The sequence below is a fragment of the Lepisosteus oculatus genome, chromosome 12 (genome assembly GCF_040954835.1).
Source record: "Lepisosteus oculatus isolate fLepOcu1 chromosome 12, fLepOcu1.hap2, whole genome shotgun sequence".
NCBI lineage: Eukaryota > Metazoa > Chordata > Actinopteri > Semionotiformes > Lepisosteidae > Lepisosteus > Lepisosteus oculatus.
The window spans coordinates 16,958,504-16,985,838 of NC_090707.1; the positions used below are offsets into that span (position 1 = coordinate 16,958,504).

A 27,335-nucleotide genomic window follows, 5' to 3' on the forward strand; every position below is an offset into this window, starting at 1 on the left:
ACTGCTGGGTTATTGCTTTATTTCCCAACGACCCAAACCTGCATAAATCTCAAAAATCATGACATCATCAGTTTGACCAGTTCACTTTGTTTCACTGGAATCTAAACCCAAATAGTTTGATTCTTTTACACAAACCAGTCTAGCATTTTTATAGTACTAACAAGCACTATAAAAAGGCTTCTAAAACGTCCCTGCATTTTTAAGAGGGGAAAAAGTAAAATCAATTGGTAATGTCACTTGATGAAAAGGTTTGCAAAAGAACTACAAACCTTTTGTACATGTTTCACTGCTTTGGAAATATGCACAAACGATTGATGAAGACTTTTTAATGAGCACTATTATGTTAACTGTTAAACTACTCAGTCTCTTACAATGTAGGCCATGCTTCGGACAAGCACTTCCAACAATACTAATAAAAAGGAATAGTTTAAGCCCATTTGGACAGATGATCAGCAGGGATGTGGAATTTATAACATGTTAAAGTTTTAATAATACTGAGAACTGCTGAAGGAATTCAGTACATACAAGCAGGTACAAAGTATGAACAGGTAAACTGTTTCCTCTCTTCTCTGATGGAAGTATGATGTGTTATTTTGGAGCCGGTGTTATAATTTAAAGCATGTTAGGAACACATCCATAATGCAGCTCAGTTTTAGACCCTTGTTTTGCATATCTGATGCTGAAACATTGACCATATCATAAAGTCACATAGTTACCAAAGATTAACTACTATAACACCTACCTGGGGAGCTTCCTAAGGCACTCAATGGGTTACAGTATGTCATATATTTCAGTCTGGCTCATATGCTAGGAATTCTGTTCTGTAATTTGTTGGATCCTAGTAAAAGTTACAGTGTTTTTCAAGTTACTAAAAGCCAACAATGAAGGTGGTTCCTGGATAGATTTGTTCCAGAAATGAAAAATTGAGAGGAGCAAATTCTAAGATTGAGTTTTTCTTCTTGTAGACAATGCTGTTGCAAGTAAATTGATTATGAATATATCTCACAAATTAAATCTGAGTTTTTACCAGCTTGCACCATGTGATCCAAACATTAGATCGAGTGTGTGGAAAAAGAATCTACTCTGAAACCGTGAATGACTTTGTTGGTTTCAATTCCATTTCTATTTTTTTATGGGTTATAGCTACAGTACATGTACTGTAAATACATGTGTTTGAACTGTATTGAGAAAGTATCTGATGCACATTATTTCTTATGGATATTCCCCTTTATCATGGGCAAGAGTTCTGCTCTTACAGTCCCTAACCCCTTACTTCTATTCTTCTTATGGAAAAATATCATCTATATACTATTTGTATATACATATTTTGTTTTGCTAGAAATCATGACGTTCTGATCCCTAACCTTGACACATAGTGGGGACATTTTAGCATGTGTAAATGTGGCCATGACTGGATTTAAAATAAAAAGCCTTTTCTGAGAGTGATCCACAAAAAGTATTAACTCAAATTTGCCAAAGTGCATCTTAATGACAACTAGTACCATGTCTTATGACCAGATGTGGATGAAATTTAAACTTGAGCTTTATCAGCATAATGTCTAACATAAAAAGCTGAAGCTTATGTATGTTGAGGAAACACTCTTAACAGTGTATAATAAGGTCCCCCCTCATCTACTATGTTTTGGGATTGTTTTCCGTCTGTGAGTCCTGTGACCCTAGTTAAGATTGGGGGATCATAAATACCAAAATCCAAGATATGTTGGTCAAAGACCTTGTTCTTTCTGCCATGAAGCTCAAGACTGGCAGAAAATGAACATTCCAGCGTGATAATGATTAAAACCGTACAGCCAAATTAACAAAGAAATGGTCACCAGGGACAATTTGGCAGTTGTGTTTATTGAGGTACTTTTCTGTTAGGGACCAAAGAGTGTCTTGTTTTTGCAACAGTTTAGAGCACCAGTTGTACACTGTTGTGAAGTGAGGCTGGAGGGGCATGACTGCCACCAATCAACTACTGTATATGGATGCTGCACTTCAGTTCTGGATGAAGTAGGTCCCTTCCAATATGTATTGTACTCAGGAATTATTTGGGAATTGAAGGAAAAATCAGGCGTGATAATATCTTAATTTTGTTTTTCACTGTCATACGAATCTTAAAAAACTGAGATTTCAGCATTTTTTGCAGAGCCAAGGATCACTTGCTTATTTCCTGAGCAAGATCTGCAGAAAACGGGAAAGAATTATATACAAGCTATCATTTGAGCAATTCAAATTCCTGTAGACAGATGATAGAGCTATTGAACATCGATGACAGCTCCCACAAAGACACTTGCTTTCGCGCAATTTTTTTCTTGTGGTTCCTTACAGCACTTTTCAGAAAGGAGGCTGTGTCTTTCAATCTAAATGATCCACTGCGTAACGCACTATGAAATTATTCTTTTACTGAAAAATGATCACTCAGCTTCAGTTGGATAACTACACTTCAGGCAGGAGAAAGAACACAAAAAGGTTCTTCCTGCAAACAGTGACCATCAAACTGGAATTCACATTTAGATAAAGAAGATGTCTTAACCCAGGAGCACCCTCCTTAACCAAACAAAGAAAATCGCATATTCATAATTTACTGTGACTATCTAGCAAAACATACTAAAAAAAGTAGGACGCAAATAATTTTTACATGGGTCTAAACCCACCTAGTTTAAATAAGGGAGCCTGCTGTACCAGGTTTAAAAAGTACTCTCATCACTAAAATGACATGCTTATTATATTGTCCACAGACTAATCCTAGCCTCGTCTGAAGACAATAACAGAAAATATACTGTATTATAACACTGTCCATTTGCCTACCACTACCAGGGCTAAGAAATTGTCTGACTAATCAGAGCCTTTTCACATAATGGAAAAGTCAATAGCTGCACACAATCAGTAAACAAATTCAGCTATTTTTAAAAGGACCCAATCTCCATTTAGCACTGGCAATTTAAATTATTCTAGCGTGTAACACTTTAATTGTGTAAGACAAAGACGATGTCGGAGACACAAAAGAACTTGTAGCAAAGGGAGAACTACAAGTAATTTTTATGCTGCCACTGTGAGATGACAAGTGATAAGCATTTTGTAAGAATTAGTTTGCTTATGTATCTGAAGGCGGCACTGGGCTGTTAGTGGGAGTAACCAAAAAAATCAAAATCCTGGTTTAACTATTTTGTTACAAAAACTCCCTTTTTACAATTACAGTACTAAATCAGAGAGACAAAGGTACTATTTCAGCTGAGAAACTGCATGTGGGTTTTTTTTCTGAAGGCATGGAAAATTCTTCAAATATAAACATGATAATGAAGAGAGAAATGGAAGTTTTTAACGTAATGAATCTTAGAAAAGTAACATGTATAGACCTACTTCTCACATAAGGTAGGTAATTTTATTTCCAGATTATGAAACAAAAGATAAAAAAGTGATGCTGTTGTAAGCTGACAGTAAACACACACAGAGATCTGTATTTATTTTACATTAACATGTTATGTATTAAAGACATAAACATTTGGCTGCTAAAGCAGGGTTGTGCTCCCATCTTCACAAAATTGCATTTGCAGTGACAAGCCATACCATGCATAAGTGGGTTAACAAACGTCTGGATGCAGGACATAATTGTGCAATTTGTGCCATGGCATACAACACTGAAGTTGTTCCACAGTGGTAGACACAACAAATATCTCATGGGCAAGACACTTCCACTTCTGAATGGGACAAACCAGAAAAATCACAAATTGACCTCACATTTCAAAGAAACCAACTAGTCACAAGCTTGACAAGGTGCCTGACAATTTTGCAGGAATTAAAGATTGCTAGCGTTCTTTTGGGTCAAATAAATCTGATATGGAAGCACGGCCATGTCATATTTTCCGGAAATTGAGCATGTATATTTGTTGCAAGGATGAAAGATAGTGGCAAAATCTCACATCAATCTCTCATATCCCTTTTGAGAGACGTTTATGGGCATTTAAATTGGTCATTTTTCAAAATGGCCTTGTTTTTATTTTTCAGTAGAACATTCCACTCCATTTACAGAGTGAGACCTCTGCTAGATTAAGTCTCATGACTAAACAAACTTAAAATTTCTGCAACTGTCAAAAGTTGGTGTCCAAACACAAGTCTTAACACTGTCAATCAGGACATAAGAATGAGTGAGCGGGTCTAGATGGGGGGAGATGTTCACTTTCAATGAAGATGTGTGGTGAAAATCCTCCAGCGCCAGGCTACCATATCCCATCAAATTTTGACAAAGCCCCTGATGACTTCAAAAGTTGGCCTCTTTCAGCCAACAAAAGCAAAGTTAAATTCCTAGCTATCTGATTATACTTTCACATGCAGGTTAGTTTTTGATAATGGGACATTATCAAAATGGGACTTCAGAGCACATTAGAGTATCTTAACCTCACTGGCTCTGTCATTTATCTCGTCACCTCTCAATCTTCTCACTCTTTCACTGTGTAACGCATGATCATGCCAGCTGTACTCTCTTTTCCAAAAGCAGAAGCTGTCTTAGTGCCATGGTTTGGTGGCAGTTAAGTTACTGAAGGCTTTTTTCCCCCAACAGTTCTCTTTATAGGTCCCCTATCACATTCACATACATTTGTTTCAAAGAAATGTGGCAAATAAATACCATTCTGACTGGATTGCAAAACAAACTTTACATGGGACGGCTTGACAAGGTTTTTACAGTTGTTATAATGTGATGCTGCCCCATCTGATCAAACAAACAATTCCTTGGTTGGATGTTCGCATTAATGACAAAGGCACATCTTTTGAAAGAGGTGCCCTGCCACACTGTCGTAATGCCTGCAGTCAGAAATCACAGTGACACTATCATATCCAAGATGACTGCCGCTGTTATAGTGACAGACACATGTATGGAATGCTCCTTGAATGTTCTAATGAAAATCTGGCGCATCATAATGAAGAGCACAACAGTAATACTCAGACAAATAAGCAACATATTCACCTGGTTTAAGGTATTTTACCTGTTTGGAAAATTTTGCAAATTAAATAATGACTGATAAAAGGTGCAGATTGGTCTGAAAAATCATCTCAGAATTCATCACTACTCTTGACCAACTTCTGCGATATTTCTCTGTCGGTCGACACTCACTGCTCATTGGATCCAAACTGATTATATGAAGGTACAAACTGCTTTGAAGAGTATCTTTCATGGTGGACAGTTTGTCTGCGTCTATCTATACTCTCCAAGATAACAGTATGAAAGACCAGTATTGAAAAAACAGCAGCTAGGCAGGGGTAGTAAGTGACAGCAGTTACCTCCTGTAGCTGCTGAATTATTAATCATTTTGATTTTGTGGTGCTTGGTGCAAACTTGTATATATTGGGTGGCACTTTCTCCAGCAAGCACTTATTCTGCAAACTGTAAGAAAACGTATCTTTACCACTCGTGGACACCTAAATTCACGTTCACGAGCCATTTCTGGACATGTTCATTTCCCTGGCATTGCTCTTCCAACATTTCTGCATCAGTTTTCCAGTGCTTTCTTTGAATCAGATAAGAATCCACTAGACCTTGGTTTCGGAATAGATAGCATCCCTTCTTCCCCAAGCAGCATTTTAGTTTTTTTTAAGCATGAAATTACAGGCTCTAAGCTCTTTGTATTTCCTCAGAGGTGCAGCTTTTAGGGAGATTATTCAAATATTAATGTTTCTTTTCTTTTTACACGATAGGAATTTCTCTTTAACCTGAGCAATCATACCTGTGCCACAATCATTCTACAACTCAAATGGTGATAGCTCAGCTATTTGCTTCTTATTGCATTTTCAGCAGCTTCTTTTGCCTGTATCAAACAGATCTTTCTAAAAGTCTGTGCTGTACTGGATATCGCCCAATGAGAGACAAGCATTCACTGAGTTTTTTAATCTCTTGGCCAGCCATTTGGAAAAATCTGTATTTTAGTGAGCAGCCCATAAAATGTCCAGCTACATCTTCCACATTACATACGTTTGCAGAAAGCAAATCTGAAGCGTTAGATTGTGAAAGCTCCACCAATACGCTGCCCAGCTACTTGAGGAGATAATCGAAATTTAGAATTAATGTTGATGATATTGCTCTCAAACCTTTAATAACTCTTGACATGTACTTAAAAGGAGTCAAACCAGCAGTATGTATACTTCAGCCTTTGGAAATATTTTTACATTGGAGCTTTTAATGTTCTCAAACTCGTTTCACCTCAGCACCTTTCAAAAGCTCTAACTGTTCCCCCTCACCTTTCCGAGCACTCCTAACCTCAAGGGTAATTAGGCAACAGAGTACAAAAACATTTAAGATGACAAACAAAACTGTGACTGTAGCATGTGTAGATCAGAGGAGACAATGCCTTCAAGGTAGCCTGGGTAGGTATAAAAATGCCACCCTTTAATGACCATATATAAGAGATATTAACATCACATCTAGCCTCAATTGAAGTGAAATTTGAGGAACTATTTGAGATGGTCATGCCAAAATTAGTTGATTTCACACAGAATGGCCGTACTAGTACCAAGCTAGTAATAACTTATAGCCCCCTGCTGATGCTGGTTTGGACAAGACAGTGCTAGACAACTTCCAAGTGTTTTCAGAATATAAGAAGAAAATCAGATAGCTTACAAATGCAAGAAGCCATTCTGCTCATCTAGCTCATTTGGTAGTTAATAACTAACTGATCTGAGGATCTTGTCCAGCCATTTATTGAAATGAGCCAGGTTATCACCTTCACGAGCATGGCTGGGATACTTGTTCAGACTGCCCCACACTTTGGCGTAAAAAGTGCCTCATTTTGAGTTCCAGATGCACTTCTCCCAAGTTTCACCTGTTCTCTGGTTCAGGTTTTACTTTCATTCTAAAGACGGCCGCAGGAATGAGTTTGCCAATGTTTTTGAGCATTTACCCACCACAGTTTCTTCCTGCATAAAACCGCACAAACCGCACTATGGAATGGTGTCGCTTAGTCATCATATACCACACTTGAAATTTCAAATCTACCGCATTATCTCAGTAAATCCTACTTATTACTGCCCTCTAAGCATTCTCTTGCATAGTAACGGTAACCGAGTGGACACTGTTGGGTGGCTCAGCGTTTATACACCTATTACAGTAATAACTTGGCCTTTGAACAGGACCCACAAGCATGAACTCAGTTCTAATGTTCAGAAAACTGTAAAAAAAAAAAAAAAAAAGACCAGAAATTGAATGTCCTCATACAGAAAATTACAAGTGGCTGACCATCTTGTTCGCGGTGAAACTGGAAGCTGTGACTTTGGTAGGGAGGCTCATGGCAGTTAACGAGTCTGTTATAAGGACAACACAGAAGAGCACAACTGCGGTTCCCCCTTACTCTGATTTCCACAAGGCCATATGGTTAACAACTCATTTTTTTCTGACCACTTTCCATTTCAAGAATGGAACACCCGCAGATGTTGGTGGAATGGTATACTGGAATCAGGTCCCCTCACAGTCATCCCTCTTCAATATGACAGAGTCAGTTCTTCCCCGGATCGTCTATTTTATTAGTGTACCAAAACAATCAAATTGCACAAATTTTCTAAATGAGGTACTCCTAGTGCAGTATATTATAGAATTCTTTACGCCTTGAGTAAATTTAATTCAGATTTTTGTGGTTTGGTTTGTTGGAGTGAGTGAACATGCTTTTCTGTGAGAAGAATGCTACAGTAGGCAGCTTTACATTGGACGTTTTATTCGTTTTTATTTCTGAAATAAAACCGGAAGCAAAATGCTACTCATTTGAGATGCACCTCTGTGGCAGTTTGGGGTTATGACGCAAAAAGTGTCAGTAACGAAGAATATCTAAAGACTGGAAATCTCTCCGCATTCCTCTTAACATCTTCCACGCTTACCCTCATCTGGACCCCTCAGTGCATTCCTTGAGTTTTTTTTTCAAAGGCGCAAATTATATTCTCCCCTGCTTTCTTCATTTAGCATATGACAAGGGCTAATCCAAAGAAAATGTCAACCGGAGTGTTTCTGTAAGCTTCAGTACTACTGCACTGTCTTTTACTGTAAAAGACCCATAGGACATTCCCTGAATCACACACGATCACATAAAATGGACTGATCACAAAACTGCCTGCAATATCTTCACAAAATAATAGCCTATTAAGTGAATTTACATTTAGTTTCAAACAATCAATCACAGTATTCTTATTTCATTTATGCAGAACAACTCTGAATGAAATTTAAACATTTTCCTAAAGCAAAGACGCATGGAACAGCATTTCTGGAACCAAATCACAGGAGCTTAAGAGCTGCTAATACGCAAGGTGATATCATCCTTTCATTACACTGGCAGTTTATGACAATGGACACCGGCAATGATGAAATATAATTTAACATTATTTGAACTCTGACAATGAGGGCTTAGGGCTTTGGAAATAAAGCCTCTGCAAAAATGAAATCACCTTACATCAAAAGGTAATTTCACTTTTTTTAAAGTTACTAAATTATATGAACATAAATCCTCAAAGATTCATGTTTGAAAGGTTCCCTTTTTACCCCACAAATATGGTCTTATACACTGCTTAAATGTCTTGATTAAAACCTCATTTTCCAACCAGTTTCCATTTGAAATGTAGTTTCAAGAAATATGGAAATACAATAGGTCTCTTTTTACTTTTTGACAAACTTGGAACTGATCATCTTCTGTTCTATAACTTTTAAAATAGGCATCTTATGTGCTCTCATTAGCTGTTAGGCCTTTTAAGCAGATCAGAGACTATAACCAGCACCATTATGAGAAGGAATATTTGATCGATTGGGTTATTACCTATATAACCACACTTTTAAAAAATAAAATGTATACCGACATCAAGGATACAAACAGAGAATCAGAATCAACACGCCATGGATAGGTAAACAGTATTGTTTAAGAACAAACATACAATATGCAAACTGAAGTTCACTTTCATCCCAGCAGAGCTTTCCTTAGCAGCGGTTTGACACAAATAAAAGGCAGCTGGTTGCAGAATTCTAAAAGCTTGTGGTGGCTAGTGAATGACGAATGATGTGGTTCATTAAAACGGAAACTTTGGTATATGTTTTACATAGCCTGTATTGAATATCGATACAGACCGTCACCTGACGGCTTAACCAAACTCCGACTGGGATTTCCGAAGCGATTTTTAAAAACACACACGCACTCAATAAAAAAACACTCGACGCAGAGGCGGAGGAGCAGGGGTGCACTCACGTGTCATGTGGAAAATGGCATCGCAGGCATTGATGTGAGACAGGAAAGCATTCCCAAGGCCCTGCCCAGCATGGGCTCCCTTCACCAGACCAGCAATGTCCACTACGTTCAGAAATGCGGGAACTTTGCTTTATAAGAAAAAAAGACAAAAGACCTGAATCTGAATTTCTAGTACAAAGGCTTTCCTTTTACTGCAACTGTATACCAAACATACGCAATAGGAACTGGCAAATCAACTTTGGTGGTAAAGTGTCATGCTAAAAATGTCAACTAGAATATTAGAAATCTTTTAAAGGGGATTTTAAAATGCTGCAGAACAAAAAAACAAAACGCACTGGAAGGATTTGAGCAAAACATATTTATGGGTTCAATGCACAGTCCATTCTGTTCCAGGCACACCAGCCTCTGAGTTACTTCATTGTTTAGTTTATTTTAATTAATAATAAACTGATAACATTTAATTGATAAGAAATTCAAACTAACAGACAATGCTTCAGCAGCATCTCCTCCAAGACATTCAAGTTACAAAACAGACTCCTGCTGTCATTTCCTTTGTTTTACTGGAGACCAACTGTGTTCCAATGTGGAAAAAAAACTGCTTGTTTGGAGACTGCTGGAACAATAACTGACGAGGAATCACCATCAGTTACACTGTGTCCAGCTTGGCATTACAGTTTCCAAGGAAAACATAACAATCTCCACACTTCTCAGGTGACCCAGAGAAAGCAATGAGTCAGAAACATTCAAAAGGTGTTGTTGACAGAGAGACAAAAATTCCAAAAGGTTCAAGTTAAGCATGCAAGCAAGCTTCTTCAGTTCTCCAGTTGACAGACTTTCTTGTCATCAGTTTCTACAAATTGCCCAATTTTTTAACTTTTTTAATATGAACTAGCTTCCCTTGAAAATCATGGTCTTGAAATACTGGAGCCTAACCCAGTTCAATGCAATGTAATTAGTTAAAAGACTGCGGCAAGAACTTATTTTCTTGAAAGATATTCACTCTACCTGGCAGGTTTGTGGAACTGGCAGAGGTAATCAAAGCGTTCATCGGGGATAGGCACTCTGCTCTCATTTGGGTCAATAGTACAGAAGGGGAAATTCTCTGCTGCAGCCTGACTCTTAGTCAGAACGTTGAAGAAAGTTGATTTCCTATAAAAAAAAAAGTAAAACATGGTCACTCCATAATGGAAACATTTGTGTATTAGTTTAGCTATGGTCTATGGATATAACAATGTCAGGGGGTACTTTAAAATATTACAAGTACAAAACTCAGCCAAATACTTTGGATTCAAGAAATGTTTTTTTTTTTCTCAGCAATACAAAATGAGATAAACAACAATAACTGTACTACATTGTAGAAAGTGATCACCCTGAACTATGACCTTCCATTATTTAGGGCAAAACCTAGCAGAAAGAGAAACCCTAACCTAAATTTGTGTCAAAATAACCTGCTATTACTGACATTCAGGATGCAGACCAGGGTCTTTTAATCACAAAATCTAGAAGCAGGACCTCAACAGTTCTGCGCAGTAGGCTGTGCAGACTGCATGGCTCAAAGATAAGGTGCAAATTGCAAGAAGGTAAACACGTCCCCGGGGAGGACTCATTGAAAGATTACTTGTGTTGTCTAGGCTCAAAATGAAGGATTAAAATCGCACAGCGAGAGTTCTTGGGGACGATATAAAAATGAAAGATTCAGAGATCTCTAAATTCACAAATCTCATGTTCCCTTTCATTCGGGGGTGGTTTGTCTGCAATACGGTCTTTTCATCTCTTTATCACTGCAGTTTGTAGATTAATACTTCATAATGGGCTCCAAATTTAGGCATACACTTGATATAATGCAAATGAAAGTTGGCTTTAGGAAATAACCCTCCATGTGTGCGTTTAGTACTGTTGCACATACATAAGGATGATTTACCGTACATAGACACAAGCAAAGAAAACTGTTTAGGACATCAGAACTGGACAGGGAGAAACCTGTCCAAATTAACTGCAAGTTTTCTTTTTGTATTGCAAATGTTCAAAATTAGCCATACTCTAACAACCAGTATTTTCTTGACACTCTAATGGTTTTGATAACAAAGGAGTTTCCTGCAACTTTTTGAGGTTCAGGAACGCAAGATATATGGCCACTCCTTCATGCTGAACTTCTTTAGCTCCTTCAGACTGCAGTTTGTGCTTGTGAACTACTTTCTTCAGGTCATGCTGCATCTGTTCTGTTGGTGTGAGGCCTGGAGACTGCGAAGGTCTACTGATCTCATCCAACCTTAAACATGTGGCAACGGATCTGAAAGTTTGGTTCAGGTTGTGAATTAATTTCAGACCAATTTCAGTTCCAAGATTCGGCATTGCAGCAGAAGGAACCTGGATTGTGCCTAAAATATCCTGGTAGACTTTGGACTCAAAACTTCAAAACACATCCATCCCTTCATTCAAACTAATGTATCACCACTAGATGATACAAAACAATCTTACACAGATCCCACTTCTATTCTTCACAGAAGGAATGGCATTGTTTTTCAACATGAGCTTCAACATGGACGCCAACTTTGAAATTTGAAATATTTTTTAATACTTCACTAGAGAAGTTGATTTTGATAATCCTTTACCTTACGCCTTTTTTAAGGCGCGAAGTGTTTTGCTCCTGTTTTCAGCCTTTCATACCCAGTGGAAATCAAGGAGACTACCAGAAGCTTGTTGTGAAACTACCAGATTACTAAAAAAAACATCGAAGGCTTCAGGTTCAGTTTATTTACAGAATAATAATGAAAATGGGCCATTCTGAAGTAGAGTATTAGTTGTAACAGTTAAGCTACTGGCCTATTCAAGCCATACATGCGTATCATATTTTAATTTAGAAATGTTTAATAATCCAGATATGCACCTACATTTTCTGTGCTAAATCAACTTTTAGTAACTTCCTTCAAAGTCTGAATAAACTTGAACACTACCAAAAGGAGTGCTTTTTATACCTATAAAAATTGTAAGGTGTTGCCTACTGTACATTTCCTTGTGAATTTGAGTGTGCAAAGACTGAGTGTTTCGCCAGCTACTTCAAAACACTAGCCCAAACATTTTTCAATAAAGAAATCTAAAAAATTAAGCCCATAATCTATAATCTTAGAAATCTAAAATAATTAAGATTACATTATTAGCTAAAAACTAATATCATGATTCCAGCCCTTAGAAAAATAACATCTTTTTTTGTCCAGGTCAGAGACTAATTTGTACCAGAGGGACAAATGAATAGATTTGGTGGTTTAAACTGATATCTACACAACTACAGACCTGAATGTTTTGTTTCCAAAATGAAAGTTTAACTAATTGCTCCATTAAAGAAAACTAATACTGGAGCTGTTTGCAGGACTGTCAACCTTTGCTGGCTATGACTTGCAGTGATTTCTGAGCTCTGTGATCATGGGTTTGAGCCTGGGTTATGACACTACCTCACTGTGACCATGGGTCTCTTAAATCAGGGCACACAATTGGCTGAGCATCACAAAGGGCAAATAGGAGTAGTCAACTAGGGGTCTCTCAGCTCTTAAAAATCCAGGTGATATTCTAGGCTCTTGCAGATATACGGGTCTCTGTCAGTGTTCTCCAGCTGGACCCAAACTCAGCTTACAGCGCTCTGTAGCTTGTTTTGTGTTAAATGACAAGTGGCTTGAATGTCACTGTGTTGGAGACGTCTTCAGGCATGTTCTCACCATCATGTATCCAAACTGTCACAGTTGTGGGGTTCATAGTTGTGAGATGCCAAACACCAAACTGGCTACTCCAAATTGGGTGGGTATAATAAATATAATAGGCAATGTTCCAATTTTATTTTTTCAACCAATTACCATTAACTCTCAGAGTTATTTCTACACCAATATATTTTTGAACGATTACACTGGTTGAAAGCAGGCTGCGTTCCATTGAGCACGCATCACAATAATTTCAAGTTCAGTCGACATTTCTGCAGCTGCCGGGGAAAACCTCTCTCCGACACTCGCCAACACAGACGAGCCTCTGGAATGATAAATCCCAGCTTTGGCGCCGCAGCCCTGAATCTCCAGATCGTCCACTGGCACTGGGCAGGGAAAGTGCTCTCCTCGGGGGCCAGGTCAGAGGCAGCTGTTTTCGGGGAGAGAGCACAACTGCCATCCCTGCCAAATCCAGCCCTAACAGCGGCAATGCATGCAGGTGCAAAGCAGTTATCACTGGTGGGCACTGGGTACATCATCAGCCTCAGGCTATTCAAACCCATTCCTCCCTGGCAGAAATTACTGCAAAGTGATGCGCCATTTAACACATGAACTGAGGAGGCTGGGCTGGCTGAGGAATTTGAAGCTGTGGACCTGTGGACACGTGTGTTTATCTGGCTGGGATCTGAGTTGAGCCTTGTATAGACTGTATCAATGTCTATGAAAGGGATTTAGAGACATTCAGACTCCATGTTCCTCCCTAACAATTAAGTCATGAAGCGCACTCTGAAATACAGTACAACAGTGCCCAATTCACAGCAAAACTGGTGGGATTGTGAGAACACAAGAATACACAGCGTCAGTGAAGTTTGATACTGCATTAATTTTTAACCATTTTGTTGCTTTTAGAATGCTGCACCATAGACTTTTATTTCAGACTAAAGAGCACTGCTTCAGCCATGACCATTTCAAGACTAAATACTCCCCCAAGACACAATATCATTTCTTTTGCATTCTAAAACAATCTTACACCAACGATAACAATCTAAGTAACTTGCTTTCAAAGCCAGCCATCCTATATATTTCTTAAAGATAAAGCTGCCCATTAGTCTTACTTTAAACTCCATAACTATACTTGCTTGACATTAATGGGATTCATCTAAAAATGTAATGTATCATCACTCTCCGATTACCGACAGGAGCCTTGCATATGCTGGTACATTATGTTTCATTTTTATAACCTACCATGCTTAAAAACGTGATATGTCGTATATTCTGTAAGGCTGCATTGAAAATCTATCAAATTGCAATATAGTGGCAGACGTTTATAACTGCGTGGCATACCCAACATTTGGTAATCCAACAATTCCAATCTTCAGGGATGTTCCAAACCTTCCAATCAGAGGCGGCTGCTTGGGTGCCTCACCGCCCTTCTTCGGAGGCATCTGAAACAGCAAAAACCACCGTAAATATTTCTGTTAATATAGTGACAATTACCCGTTTCCAACCGCCTCTGACGCACCTTCTTCGGGGCCATGGCCGCATATTAACCCCAGTACATTTTCAGCCAGCAAGTTAGAAAGCCACTGCTTGCACCATTCTTTTTCCAAGACTCCCAGGTAGTCTGGTTGTACCGCCGACACAGATCCCTGATATCCACACAAGCCAACTAAGCCCACTCGGTCTTAAAAATAGAACACGCAAGTGAATGCCGTGCCAGATGTAACCCATGGCAAATGCTGACCCCACCGCTTTCTATATTTACACACATTGAGGAATCACGTAATTATAACCGGCACAGTAACGACCAAAACATGGACTTCAATTCTGACAGCAGGCACGTCACCTTTTACATTTCTATGAAATACCATTAAATACCCTGCTCAGAGTTATTTCATGTTACTTCTCTTTCCAGTTCAAACCCCATGTGGCATTACTGACACACGTTTGTATGAGGCCCGTCTTAACGTTAAACATACGGTCCGCCGACAAGCGGCTGTGGGATTCTGTTCACCACAAGCGCTCCAAAAACAGAGGCATGTACTTTTAAACACATTTCCAAAAACACAAAGTGTGCAAATTCACCTCGAAATCTAGTTTGCTCCGGGGTTACACGCGAAACTGAAACACGGTGCCACAGTACACACGGCACTTGCTTTGCAGAGAGCAAGGGGAAAGGGGGAAGCCCGTCACACACACCGGAACATCCTCATTGCACAGCTCCCCATTGGGCCAAACTCCAGTAGCGCAGGAGGGTATGCGACTGCGTACTGCCTGTCAGACAGAGCGCTGTAAATTACACAGGAAGCTTTCTTACGGAAAATACTGTGTGTAACGCCAAGTTAAATCGTTCAGATAACGTGTGGGGGGAAAGTGGTGTCACCGATTCGTGTATGTTTAGAAGAAGTATGTGTTATTTTACCTACATTTTCTGTGATGTATGTGAAGATCAAACTTCATGCAAACACTACACACAACGTCAGGGAAAAGGACACTAGAACTTTTGGATAGTACCAGAAACTATTTTAATATCCGTACCCAGGTTGTCGAGTTCCTGTGTCAGAAAAGGATGGCATAAGTCAGATAGCTACCACCATCTTCAGTTACTAGCCTGTTCGCGGGATTTGGCCTTTTTTTTTCAAAAAAAGGTCTGCAGGCCTGTAGTAGTGTGTTTCAAACAAATACGTCGATATTGCGAAATGCACGTGGAACCTCAAACCATGTTATAGACAGGAAATTTAAATGCTTTTAATGGCAATTAATAGAGATCCACGGGCATGTGTGAAAATTACAAGAGAAATCCCTTCCTAATTGTGCATGCAATTAACAGAACATTTCCTAAACTGGCTCAGAAATTTACAGTAAATGTTCATCCCCCATTATATATGAATTCATATTTCATCTACTGCAATGCATATGGAGGGCAACTATAAAAACTCTACTAACAACAACAGCAACTATTGTAGGAAAAAGAAATCCATATAAGTTTTTGTAACTAATGGATGTCTGGGGAATGTTTTGATTCATGCAGTTTTCATCACTATTACCAACTTCCACTGCATGTTGGTACTAGTCCACAAACAATTTGAAAAAGCTTACTTAATGGTGTTATTATTATTCAATGAGCTCAGCAAAATTTCCACCCACTATAGGCATGTACATACTCTTCTACAAGTGGAAACAACCAATTTAGAACTCACCATTAAATCATTTTTGTACTGTTCTTAGGATGTTGTCAGTAATGCCTGAAATATGAAATAATGCCAGCAGCCAAATCACCCTGCAACTTACACCTGGCAGCCCCACTGAAGCTCAGCAGGTGTGAGCCTGGCCAGTACCTGGATGGGAGACCTGGGATAAACTAAGGTTGTGGCTGGAAGAGATGTTAGGTGGGGTCAGTAGGGGGTGCTCACCCTGTGGTCTGTGTGGGTCTTAATGTCCAGGTATAGTGATGGGGTCACCATACTGTAAAATGTAAAATGGTGCTGTCCTTTGGCTGAGATGTGTGGTCATTAACAATCCTGGGGCATTTCTCGAAAAGAGTAGTGGTGTTACCCCGGCGTCCTGGCCAAATTTCCCATTGGCCTTTACCAATCATGGCCTAATAATAATCCCCATCTATGAATTGACTTAGTCACTTTGTTCTCATTCCCACCAAAAGCTGATGTGGGGTGAGTGTTCTAGTGCACTATGGCTCCCGTTGCATCATCCAGGTGGGGGCTACACATTGGTGGTGGTGGAGGGGAGTCCCCATTACCTGTAAAGTGCTTTGAGTGGAGTGTCCAGAAAAGTGCTATATAAGTGTAAGCAGTTATTATTATTGAAATCTGCTAATGATAAAATAAACAAAGTGTGGTTATTTTCCTTCGGTAGTGACAGAAACATTCAAGGTGATTATTACAGGTTAAAATATCTCTTTTTCACCCTGCATGCAAACATGAACATTAAATTAGTCGATTGGTTTAACACCTGTTATGTCCTCTATTTAAAAGTGCTGTTAAAGACATAGCAACATTGAAATGAGCAATAGCAGGCCTTCTATCACTTGCAAAGTCTAAGAGTTGTTTTCCCAAAGATTAAACAGATACATAACATAACAAAACATAACAAAGAAAGGACAAATGTGTGGGAAGCAAATAGTTTCTTCCTGGTTTTACCATGCTAATGATGCCTTCCTGTCAGCACACCAGAGATGGAGAAAAATCTCTTTCCCCTGCTCCAGCCAAACTGAACACTGGGTACGTTCTCAGACTGCAGTTTCATGGAATGGAGTCAACATACCTCATTATATTGTAAGAGGGAAGGAAAATAATGAAGTCGCTTCATCTTGTTAGAAGTGACAGGCGTTGTCTTTTGGTTGGCTAAGGGTATGTTAAGTGTAACATCCCTACATGTGTACCAGAACACAAAATGCTTGGAGGCTTGAAGGCTGAATACCACCAAGACTGGACCACAGATTTAAAACCAGAGTAAAGCTCAATAAAGACACTTTTAAGATGACAGACAGTGCATTTAAGCAAATATAAAGTCCTGTATACTGCAGCCATATTTTTTTCTTATAGAATCTCATTAACCTCAAAAAGTCTGTAAACATTTCTTCTGTCTGTAATTACACATTGTAGCTTCCAAGGAATGATTTGGATTTACTTTAACTCGGAATATTATAAAGTCATGAGGCTTTGTATTTCCTTATCTTTGGATGGCATTAAAAAGAAACATTAACAAAGTTTACTTTCCAAAGGGAAGAAATACAAGCATAAATCGAGGCCTCTTTATATTAACTGTATGTAAACTGTACATAAACTGTAGCTTACATAAATTTGGAGTTGAATTGTAAACTACCTTTTTGGCTTGTCAGATCTCTACAGAGCTAAACAATGGGTATATTAGAAACGGACTTTGTTGAGAGAAAGTGGCACCTTTGCTGTTCCCATGGTGTTACCTATGGCCCTCATGCAGAAACAAATTCAGTAGGCGTTATTGAAATCATTAATAGACAAAAAACGATTTTACTTGGCATAATTGCCTGAACTCGTATTATATTTGTAAATTGTAAGAAAGGGCAACCCACTATTACAGCTCAGTATATTTCAGCGTGGAGGACAGACTATCCATTGCAAAAGATATAATTGTGTTATCGACAATAAAAAACACATTTTTACATATAATAATACAAACAGTAGCAAATGTTAATGTTGTAATAAACATGAATAAGGAAAAAATACCAGAGGAACTCGAAACCAATCCCACAAAACACATGTTGTCACACGCCCTAAATCCAATGAAAGACAATATATTCAAATCTTTATTAAAGGGGAAATATCCGTTTGAAAAACAATATGCGCACCTATGAACATATACGCTAAAGAGGTTCTTCTGAATTACAGAGACGTGACATTTTTTTACACATTATTTTCATATGTAAATGAGGGTATAATTAACCCATTTCTTTAATGTATTCTGGATTTTAATCACCAGATTAAAGAATGAAACTTTAACCTTTCTTTTTTTAGAAATTATTATTGTACCACGAATCTCAAAGAGTATACTGTCAACCTACTGTTACATTAAGTGATGTGTATTAAAACGTCCGTGGATTCTGAGGCCTGTCTAGTCAGTACAGTATTTTAAAAAGGGATAAAAAAAAATAAAAATACCTAAACAATGTCTGTTTAGCTATAACAAGGTGATAGCTTTTAAAGGGCATCAATATGGACAAAATATTCAAGCTATGAATATTCAAGCTTTTCTAGTTTCAGACATACATACACTGTATGTGACCCGTTTTCTAAAAAATAAGCTCTTCGAGGTCTGTTCTCAGTGTTATTTGTTATCGAAGATTTTGCACCTGAGAAAATTAAGTATACTTATATAATCACTACAATCTCTTTAACATTAAAATATTCAGTCAAAAACTAAGAATTAAGGTAGTGGAAGGGATTGATGGTAATATCTACGAAGGCAAAATAATAAGGTAACAATATTTCCGTACCTCACATTTAAGTACTTGATATATGACTGTTCTAACATTAAAAAAAAAGTTTTTGCCATTTCAAAACTAGGATCCACAAAGGCACTAGATCTGTCGTGGCACTGAACTTCTAATACTCAAAGTGCGACGTTCAAAGAGAGTAAATTAACTCAATGTATAAAAAATTAAATATACAACACGTTATGAGCAGACTACACAATTACAAATGGCAAGTTTGTTGTGGCTTTCAGGCCTGTGTTACAATATGTTACCACGATTCTAATTAATGGAGTCTAGCACTAGCAATTTTTTCATTACAAGGAAATGCAAATCGCTAAACTATTCTCTCGTACCTTTATAACCTAGTATTTTCAAAGTAATACAGAGGGGAACAGAGTCATTTTCTCTATTGTTGGATACATTTACACTTGCATGCAATCCGCAACTTCATGCTGCAATAGATCAGTAATAATGTGGCGTTATGTGAAATGTATTGCTCTACTTAGCCAGATTAAGTATAATAGTTTCCAAGGCAAACATTTACCATTTGATTTCCGTACTGAATATATATCTCGACAGACATAACATGCGAAATGGTCAAATTATGTATGTTAATAAAGACGATTGTCGGTTTGAGACTCAAAAGCTAAAAAATACAGTACACTTAACAGTAAAATCTTGGTTTATATGCTGCGAACACATCGATCACTTCTGTGTAGAAGGTAAGAAGGTTTGTTTCAAAAACTGAAATAACAGATAGGACACCATGAGGAAATGCACTCAGAAGGCAAGAAAGAAAACAAGCATTCTCCAAATGCAAAATGACAAATGTGTAGCCTACATTTTTACGTTGAAGTTAGCATCCAGTATTTTGCACTTCTGCATCGCTACATTTAAGACAAAGGGGACAAAGCACTTACATGCATAATCACAGAGAAATAGTAAGCTACATCCAAATTAATACTTAGTATTGTAATCTGCACAACATTGTGACTACACTAATTGAAAATATAACAAAACATGTTATTGTGTTCTTCATATAATATTGAATACAAAGCGGAGCTAAACTCTGATCTAACATTTTTGAAGATAAAATAAGATATTTGAACACACCTTGCGACAAAGGTATTTCAGTACTACACCACCCTTTGGCTGCAGGTGAATAGTGAAGAATACAAAAGGCTGATATGTGAAGGGACGTTCACAGAAATAGTAATCATTTAAAAAAAGATAAGATCGTAGTGCGGTGATCAGTTCTGGGCAGCTGACTCTATGTTGATAACAACTAGGTTATTTTAATCGGGGTACCCTTATGACTCCGTCCTGGAGCGAGAGACCGAGCCATCCATGTGCAGTCAACACAGAAGGGTTAAACCTGGCGAATTCATACTTTACCGAAAACCAGAAAAAAAATGTGGAAATAAGCGCATTACTACAGATTCCAGCTTCTTCCTCTCCACCGAAAAGATGAGTGCTAAGAGAGATATAGGTTGTTCTTGTAAATCTGATTAGGCACCCTGTCAGGTGAAAACGCACAATATGGAGAACACTGCTGTACACTAGCGCACTTCTTTTCATTAGATTGAAGTACAGATTTCCAGGAAAAAAAAAACATTTGAACGTAATTTACTGACTGTTCCAATTTACTGTTCCAACAACAGAAGATAAACGCTATTTTTATACGTTTGATACTTTACAATTTAAGGTTTATTCATATTTTTCATATGATTCACGATTTGATTTCTCTGTCGTGACATCTTGTTTATTTTATGCCCTCTGTTTAATTTAGTTGTCATATCATTATTTTAATTCCGTACTATTTTTTTTTAAACTTCGATCAAAACAGGTTCTTCAAATAAACAGATTGCGCTCACGGGGCTTTTTAAGATTAGGCAGAAAAGATTAGGTGTTTAATTGTTTACAAATAAGGTTTTCACCTCAAGGCAAATGTTGAATTAATCCATTCGGCAACCAGTAGAGTATTCCTCTCAGATGTTTCTTAAATCTAGCACCCTGGGTCGTTTAACATACTGAAAACGAGACTATAATAATCTAGAAATTAAGGAAGTCGAAATGCCTTTGTATGAAGTATTATAATAAATAGGCCAGGATTAATCATTTATCTTTTGTTGTTTATCGCCGTGATGGATGTTCTTTCAGTCAGCTTCACTACAATAGATGCAGAACGTTTTGTTCCAACCAAATAAATCATTCGCATTGTTTAAGGTACATTGATCAATCTAATGGCTTGTAATGGGTTCCTAATTGCCACCAGAAAAAGGCACTCTCTCGTATTTGAACGTGAAGTGTTACGTCCTCACCTATATCTTTGCGTCCTGCGTGACTGTTCCTATCATATCTTTATTAGCAAATTAAATAAAACCCACGAATTAATAAGCAGTCTTGGTCATTTCAAACAAATGTATAAATGTATATCTGACATTATTTTCCAGTGACTGTTTAATTCATAATACACATGAAGATGAACATCGAGTGTAAACAACAGTGAGAAGAAGAAAAAAACTATATGACCTATTAAAATAGTTCGAGAGAGTGAGAGAAAAGTAGTTTGTATAACATTATCATAATCAGTACCAGATTATCAGAAAAATACTAAATCAGGAGCGTTTACTAAATTCTAGTATTTTTGTTGTCGCCACTTGTAGCAGATGTAAAGTAAATTCTGTGGAATTATATATAGAAATGGAAACGATCAAGAAATGATACAGGTGAAATAACTGACAACTTTAGTGTTCGATTATAATAACGCTTGCAACATATTCTCTGAGGTATGTTTTTAAATAATGTGAAAACTGAAAACATTAAAAAGCAAACAGGACCAATTTAGATATATCTTTATATAAAATTAAAAATCCAAACGGCAATTATCTTTTATTTTTCTAGTTTCAGACATAGAGATGTTCATTAAAATAGTCTTTTTTCTGTGAAATGCATTTCAAAGCCGACTGAATAGCCAGTAGTATGTTGAATAATCTCAGAATAATCACTCTAATTAAAACCCCACACTCTGCTAGAACATTCATCTTCCTCTCTTTGACAAACGATCTCCTTTTAATTTGCAGGCTCTTTTAACCTTAGAAGAAATGCAAAGGTTTAAGATCATTTACCATGATACACTATGGCGCACATAGGTAAATATCTGATAATGCATTCGTGTATATACACCATATATGTGATGTGTAACATTAAATACACTTACATAGATTAAATTCCTGTAATAAAGGAAAACCTTACAATAATAGGTAATTGTAAATGTTGTAATGCTTTTCTTAAAATAAGTAGACTTGTAGTTATCTCACGTTTATCATGTTCGTGGGTTAAGAGGCATAACAATTACTAAAAGGCATGAGAGACTGAATAATGTGACTATGGAGATATTAAAATATTTCTGATGTAGTTATTAATGATCGCTTTAAGAATCTATCGAAGTGTGACTGTATATACAGATACATGATATTTTTTTTTCACGAGGTCCTCTGCACTTTTGCATTTCAATCGAATTTGTTTATGCAGAATCGACATTTAATAGTGCTAATTGCTCTCCAGTCAAATTGCCATGATTGCAGAAATGAAGCAATTTTCTGAGCTCCGTGCCTGGGATTTGAAGAAATTGTTTTATATTCACCTCTCCATAGGTGGGGATTTAAGGCACTGAGCCTTTGCACAAATTGCACTTGGACTGACTGGCAGCATTCAGGCGCTATAATAGAGCATTATTTGGCCGTTTTGAATACTGTAATGTACAGCTTTTCGCTGAAAGCCATTCTCCCGAAAATTGCTTTAACTTTTAAAAGGATGATGATTCACTCCAAACCGGGCCATTGTTACATTGTCATTACCCCTAAATGTTTTAACAGCCTGTGAAACACATTGGCATAATGCATTGATCTTTATAAAAAAAAGTCTTAAGTGGAAAACACATAACCATTGATAGAATGCAGATGACTCTTGAAAGGCTTGCGCAGAATATTTGTTCAAAATTTCAATTAATCGTAACTCCTTCTTGTTTCACGCAGGCGATTCGTATCTCCTTCGCCAAAGATCTTAAAAAGGCGTTGGGCAAATATGTTTTTACGGGATTATTAAGTACGTCACCGACCAGGCTGATCCATACCTATATAGCAAGCAGCCCATGAACAAAATGAAGCGTGCGTGCAATTGAAATAATAAGGATCTAGATTATTCATCATTTATTGTAAACATGCCCAGCACACGGAGACACTGGAGTCGGGTTAAACCTATTTAACACTACACGTGCTGTCGCTTTACTTTTGTCTTTCACAAAAAATCGTTTCACTCCTCCCTCTCCTGCCTCTGGGCTGGTCAGAACACCTCACAGTCATTTCTATTTCTACATATATATGACACCTCTAAATCGCATAAATAACCTGGACCTTAAGTTAAATCACGGGAGAAAAAAAAAGGATTCACCTGTTGTGAGTGATCCTGTAGTGCTCGTGGGATTGACACGCGTCTTCTGTTTTTCTTCCGACGAATTATCCAGCGGCGACGAGAAATCCGTATGACCGAGATTACTGGCACCGTAGGTAAGACCCAGTTTGTTTCATGCTTGAAGTAGAGTTCAGGTTGGTAATTCAATTTGCGATTCACTGATGGGAACTGGGCGCGTGTGCAATTTCTTTATAAAGAACCGCTTAGCGTGCTACAATCCATGGAATCGGTCCAACTGGCACGCTTTGAAGGCGCAGAGTTTTTACAAAAGTGCCCGAATTAAAGTGTCGTCTTCGATTATGGACACAATTGTGTGGATGCACGAGCGAAAATAATTGTGTATAGCCTTTTAGACATGCCCCCAGTTCAACACGATCAGTGTTTTAAAAGTCAACTGCTAATAAAAGAAGTTTGAGCAAGTAAACTCTCTCCCTGCTCGCCAAAGGAAAATTACGTCATAGAGTAGAATCTAGAAGCTACCACATTGAAACGTAGTGCATATCTCAAGATTGTCATTTTCCCCCTAAACGCTGTACGGTATATGTCCTGTTAATCTGTAGTCAAGCACGTCAAACACTCTTAAATATCCGAACAGACTTGCAGAAACCTTGCAGGTTTGACATTTCTTTAAAAAAAAAAGACCTAGACACTATGTGCAGTCTGTGCACATAAAGCTTAATTCTCAAACAGCAATGGTAAATTATTACCTACATACGCACAAACATAAATAGGCTCTCTAAATCTACAGTCGGAAACGAAATGAGAAAATATGTCCCTCCAAGCGCTACAGATTCCAGATACTTCAGCATAGCACGGCTTACCCATTTAGAGAAACGGTGTCTATTGAAATATATCGAAGTGAAATCTATGATGGGCCAATACATATGTGTATAAAAGAAACGTATAAAAATACAATGGTCTGGGCGCTAAGGAGAAAGCTCCGTGCAACAGTTATTGATTGACGTGGAGCTGTGCTACTTCTGTCATTTCTGAATCTCTTATTGGCCGAGCTGTACTCCTGGCGGCGCATTGCAGCGCTTAGATTGGCTGGGTGCTCTGGCCAGCTGTACTTCAAAGCACGCGCTCTCTACAACTAGGTAGAGTTAGGAGCTCGGAGCCAAGAGTGTAGTTAGTCACTTGTGTAAGTTGAGTAAAACGTCGTGGAAGTCTGATCAAACTCTGTCATATAGCGCAGTTGCCTCTTGTAGCTCTTAATTCAGAGTAACGCAGGCCCTGGCTATGGCTACGTCTATACTTGGGGTAAGTCACAAAAAGAACTGTTTTCGCTTTTGCTTATTTACATTTAAAAAAAAAAATGTTTCACTTACTTTGCACGGAAGACAACTGATGCGCTCATACAAACCTTTTCTTTGTTTTGGAACATCTCACCGACGGTAAAGATTTCCTATAGACATTGTATTTCTTTTTCTGTCTGTGAACGCGGTTGTCTGGCTTTTCTGCCGAACAAGACTGATTTATTCATGTTGACTTCCGACATCGAGATTCTTTTCCATTACTTTAGATGTTAGAAGATCATTTCAATTTTTGAATAGTCGAACGTATTTAAAGCACGGTTAAGGTTTTCACCATCAGAAAATAATGCAGCATAGTTATAGAATAAAATAGAATTTTCTTTATTATTATTATTATTATTATTATTATTATTATTATTATTATTATTATTATTATTATTATTATTATTATTATTATAACAACTTATACTAAGACTGAAACAGGACTGCCTGTGTGTGTTGCGATTTGCTAAAGATTAGTATATTTTAGTTGCTTATGAGATTTTACATGCTAATCGATTTTCGCGCTGAACACCGCACGCACCTGCGGACACAAAGGAACATCTTTTGAGAAATTCGTCCCCAGATCCAGCCCGTGTGAGAGATTCGCGTAACCGTCTCAAACTTTCCCTTTGCCAGGAAGAACCACGATTTGGAACTACGCCTTTAGCCATGCTCGCTGCAACCTGCAACAAAATTGGTAACACGAGTCCTCTGACCACTCTGCCTGATTCAAGCGCTTTCGCAAAGGGCGGATTTCATCCCTGGAAGAGGTCTTCCTCGAGCTGCAACTTGGGATCCAGCCTCTCTGGGTTCGCCGTAGCGACCAGCAGGGGATCCACGGGACTAACTACAAGTACCGGCACAGGCAACAGCGCATTCTGCTTGGCGTCCACCTCCCCGACCTCTTCGGCGTTTACTACCGAGTACAGCAGCCTCTTCTCGAACTCGGCCGGCGTCTCGTCGCAAGAGCCGGGACAGTCCGCTTTCATCTCGAAAGTTCACACCTCGGCAGAAACGCTGTACCCCCGGGTAGGCATGGCCCATCCGTACGAGTCCTGGTACAAATCGGGCTTCCACTCGACCATCTCCGGCGAGGTCGCCAACGGCGCTTCCTCCTGGTGGGATGTTCACACCAACCCCAGTTCGTGGCTGGAGGTTCAGAACCCGACGAGCACTCTTCAGACCTCTTTACACTCGGGCAGCCCCCAAGCCACCCTGCACTCCCAGCTAAGCGGGTACAACCCCGACTTCTCCACGTTGACGCACTCCGCCTTCAGCTCCACCGGGATAAGCCCCACAGCGTCTCACCTCCTGTCCACCAGCCAGCACCTGTTGACACAGGAAGGTTTCAAAACCGTGATTCCCTCCTACACGGACTCCACCACAGCCAATGCCATGATTTCGGGAGCCAGCACGGGCATAGGGGGCTCGGCCAGGTCTGCCAGGAGGTACTCGGGCAGGGCAACGTGCGACTGTCCCAACTGCCAAGAGGCGGAAAGGCTGGGTCCAGCTGGAGCCAGTCTCAGAAGGAAGGGTCTTCACAGCTGCCACATACCCGGGTGCGGCAAAGTATACGGCAAAACGTCCCACCTCAAAGCCCACCTGAGATGGCACACCGGAGAGAGGCCGTTTGTCTGCAACTGGCTTTTTTGTGGGAAAAGATTCACGCGGTCCGATGAACTGCAGAGGCACCTCCGCACTCACACGGGCGAGAAGCGGTTCGCCTGCCCGGTGTGCAACAAACGCTTCATGAGAAGCGACCACCTTAGCAAGCATATAAAAACCCACAACGGCGGCGGAGGAGGCAAAAAGGGAAGCGACAGTGACACCGACACCAGTAACCTGGAAACTCCCAGATCCGAGTCACCGGAACTCATTCTGGAGGGGGTGAACTCTGGCAGAGTGCCGGGCAAAGACTCCACTCCACAGAACAACGAGTCGTAAACACGCCGAGAAAGCGGAATCCGGATTTAACCTGACATTCTGAAAAAGTAATTCGTTCTCACCTAACACGACACCTTTTATTTAAAAAGAATTAAAAAAAAAACGGGTCTGGAAGTTGCGAAACAAGTAGTCCTCTCAACACAAGGTGGTCAATAAGAAGATTTCTTTTTTAAAAAAAATAAATAAAAACGAATCGTTTTTATATATATATAGTGAAAGCGACTTCGCACTACGCAGTAATCCGAACGTTTTTAAAACTTTTACGGATGCCGAACATCTCATGAGATAAAACGCAATTAAAACACAATTGTGTAAGAATAGACTTTTCGTCTTTCAGACATTTTCAAGACAAGCTGTGTTGTAAAGAGCTTAAACGAATGACTTTTTTTTTTGTATGGATCATTGCACAAAAGGTGAGCAAAAATGATGAACTTGGTGGGACTATCAGTGTGTAACGTTGACATTCACTGTACAGATAACGATATTAATAAGGAAACATGTTATTTTTTCTTGTAAATGTTAATTATAATAGTTTTGTCCGTGGTTGGGGTCCTGAAATTCAGGGAATTTCCTTTACTTTCGATGCACTTTGTGGATATCAGTATGTATGTAAACGGCTATTTAAATGAGTTAATCATTTCTTTACTTCGAGTAATTGAGCCTCTCATATTTTAAAGAGATTATAAACATTTACTTGTATAAAATTTCTCAAGTATAAGCTTTTCATTTTCTTATCATTAAAGGGATCTAATCATCA

General features: G+C 38.7%; 2 protein-coding genes across 6 annotated transcripts in view; one reads left to right on the forward strand and one right to left on the reverse strand.

The window, feature by feature from the left end:
* Nucleotides 1-23,403, reverse strand: part of ola1 (Obg-like ATPase 1) — a 60,777-nt gene extending 37,374 nt beyond the window's left edge. Inside the window, exons 1-4 of one of the 4 annotated variants that reach the window (XM_015358964.2) lie at nt 23,319-23,403; nt 14,240-14,340; nt 10,212-10,355; nt 9,207-9,334 (exon numbers count right to left, since the gene is read on the reverse strand). In XM_015358964.2, coding sequence (XP_015214450.1) covers nt 9,207-9,334; nt 10,212-10,355; nt 14,240-14,340 — 373 coding nt within the window. In that variant the 5' untranslated portion in view covers nt 23,319-23,403. Of the gene's footprint in view, nt 1-9,206; nt 9,335-10,211; nt 10,356-13,204; nt 13,326-14,239; nt 14,341-14,417; nt 14,570-14,980; nt 15,091-23,318 lie in introns of those variants that run through there. The other 3 variants (XM_015358963.2, XM_006636503.3, XM_069196318.1) reach the window with 3 other exon arrangements.
* Nucleotides 23,341-27,335, forward strand: sp9 (sp9 transcription factor). Of its 2 annotated transcripts, none has more exons than XM_015358962.2 (2): nt 23,341-23,434; nt 25,271-27,335. In XM_015358962.2, the coding sequence occupies exon 2, from the start codon at nt 25,304-25,306 to the stop codon at nt 26,576-26,578; it is 1,275 nt and encodes a 424-aa protein (XP_015214448.2). In that variant the 5' UTR covers nt 23,341-23,434; nt 25,271-25,303; the 3' UTR covers nt 26,579-27,335. The 2 variants fall into 2 exon arrangements, with proteins under 2 accessions (XP_015214448.2, XP_006636647.2); XM_006636584.3 differs by lacking the exon at nt 23,341-23,434 and adding an exon at nt 24,428-24,599.

What these genes read in the sequence shown, in the direction of transcription:
- sp9 (XM_006636584.3), top strand. Translation starts at nt 24,579, where the DNA reads ATGGCTACGTCTATACTTGGG. An exon ending in TGGCTACGTCTATACTTGGG is followed by an intron (nt 24,600 to 25,270) that starts GTAAGTCACAAA and finishes TCCCTTTGCCAG; the next exon opens with GAAGAACCACGATTTGGAAC.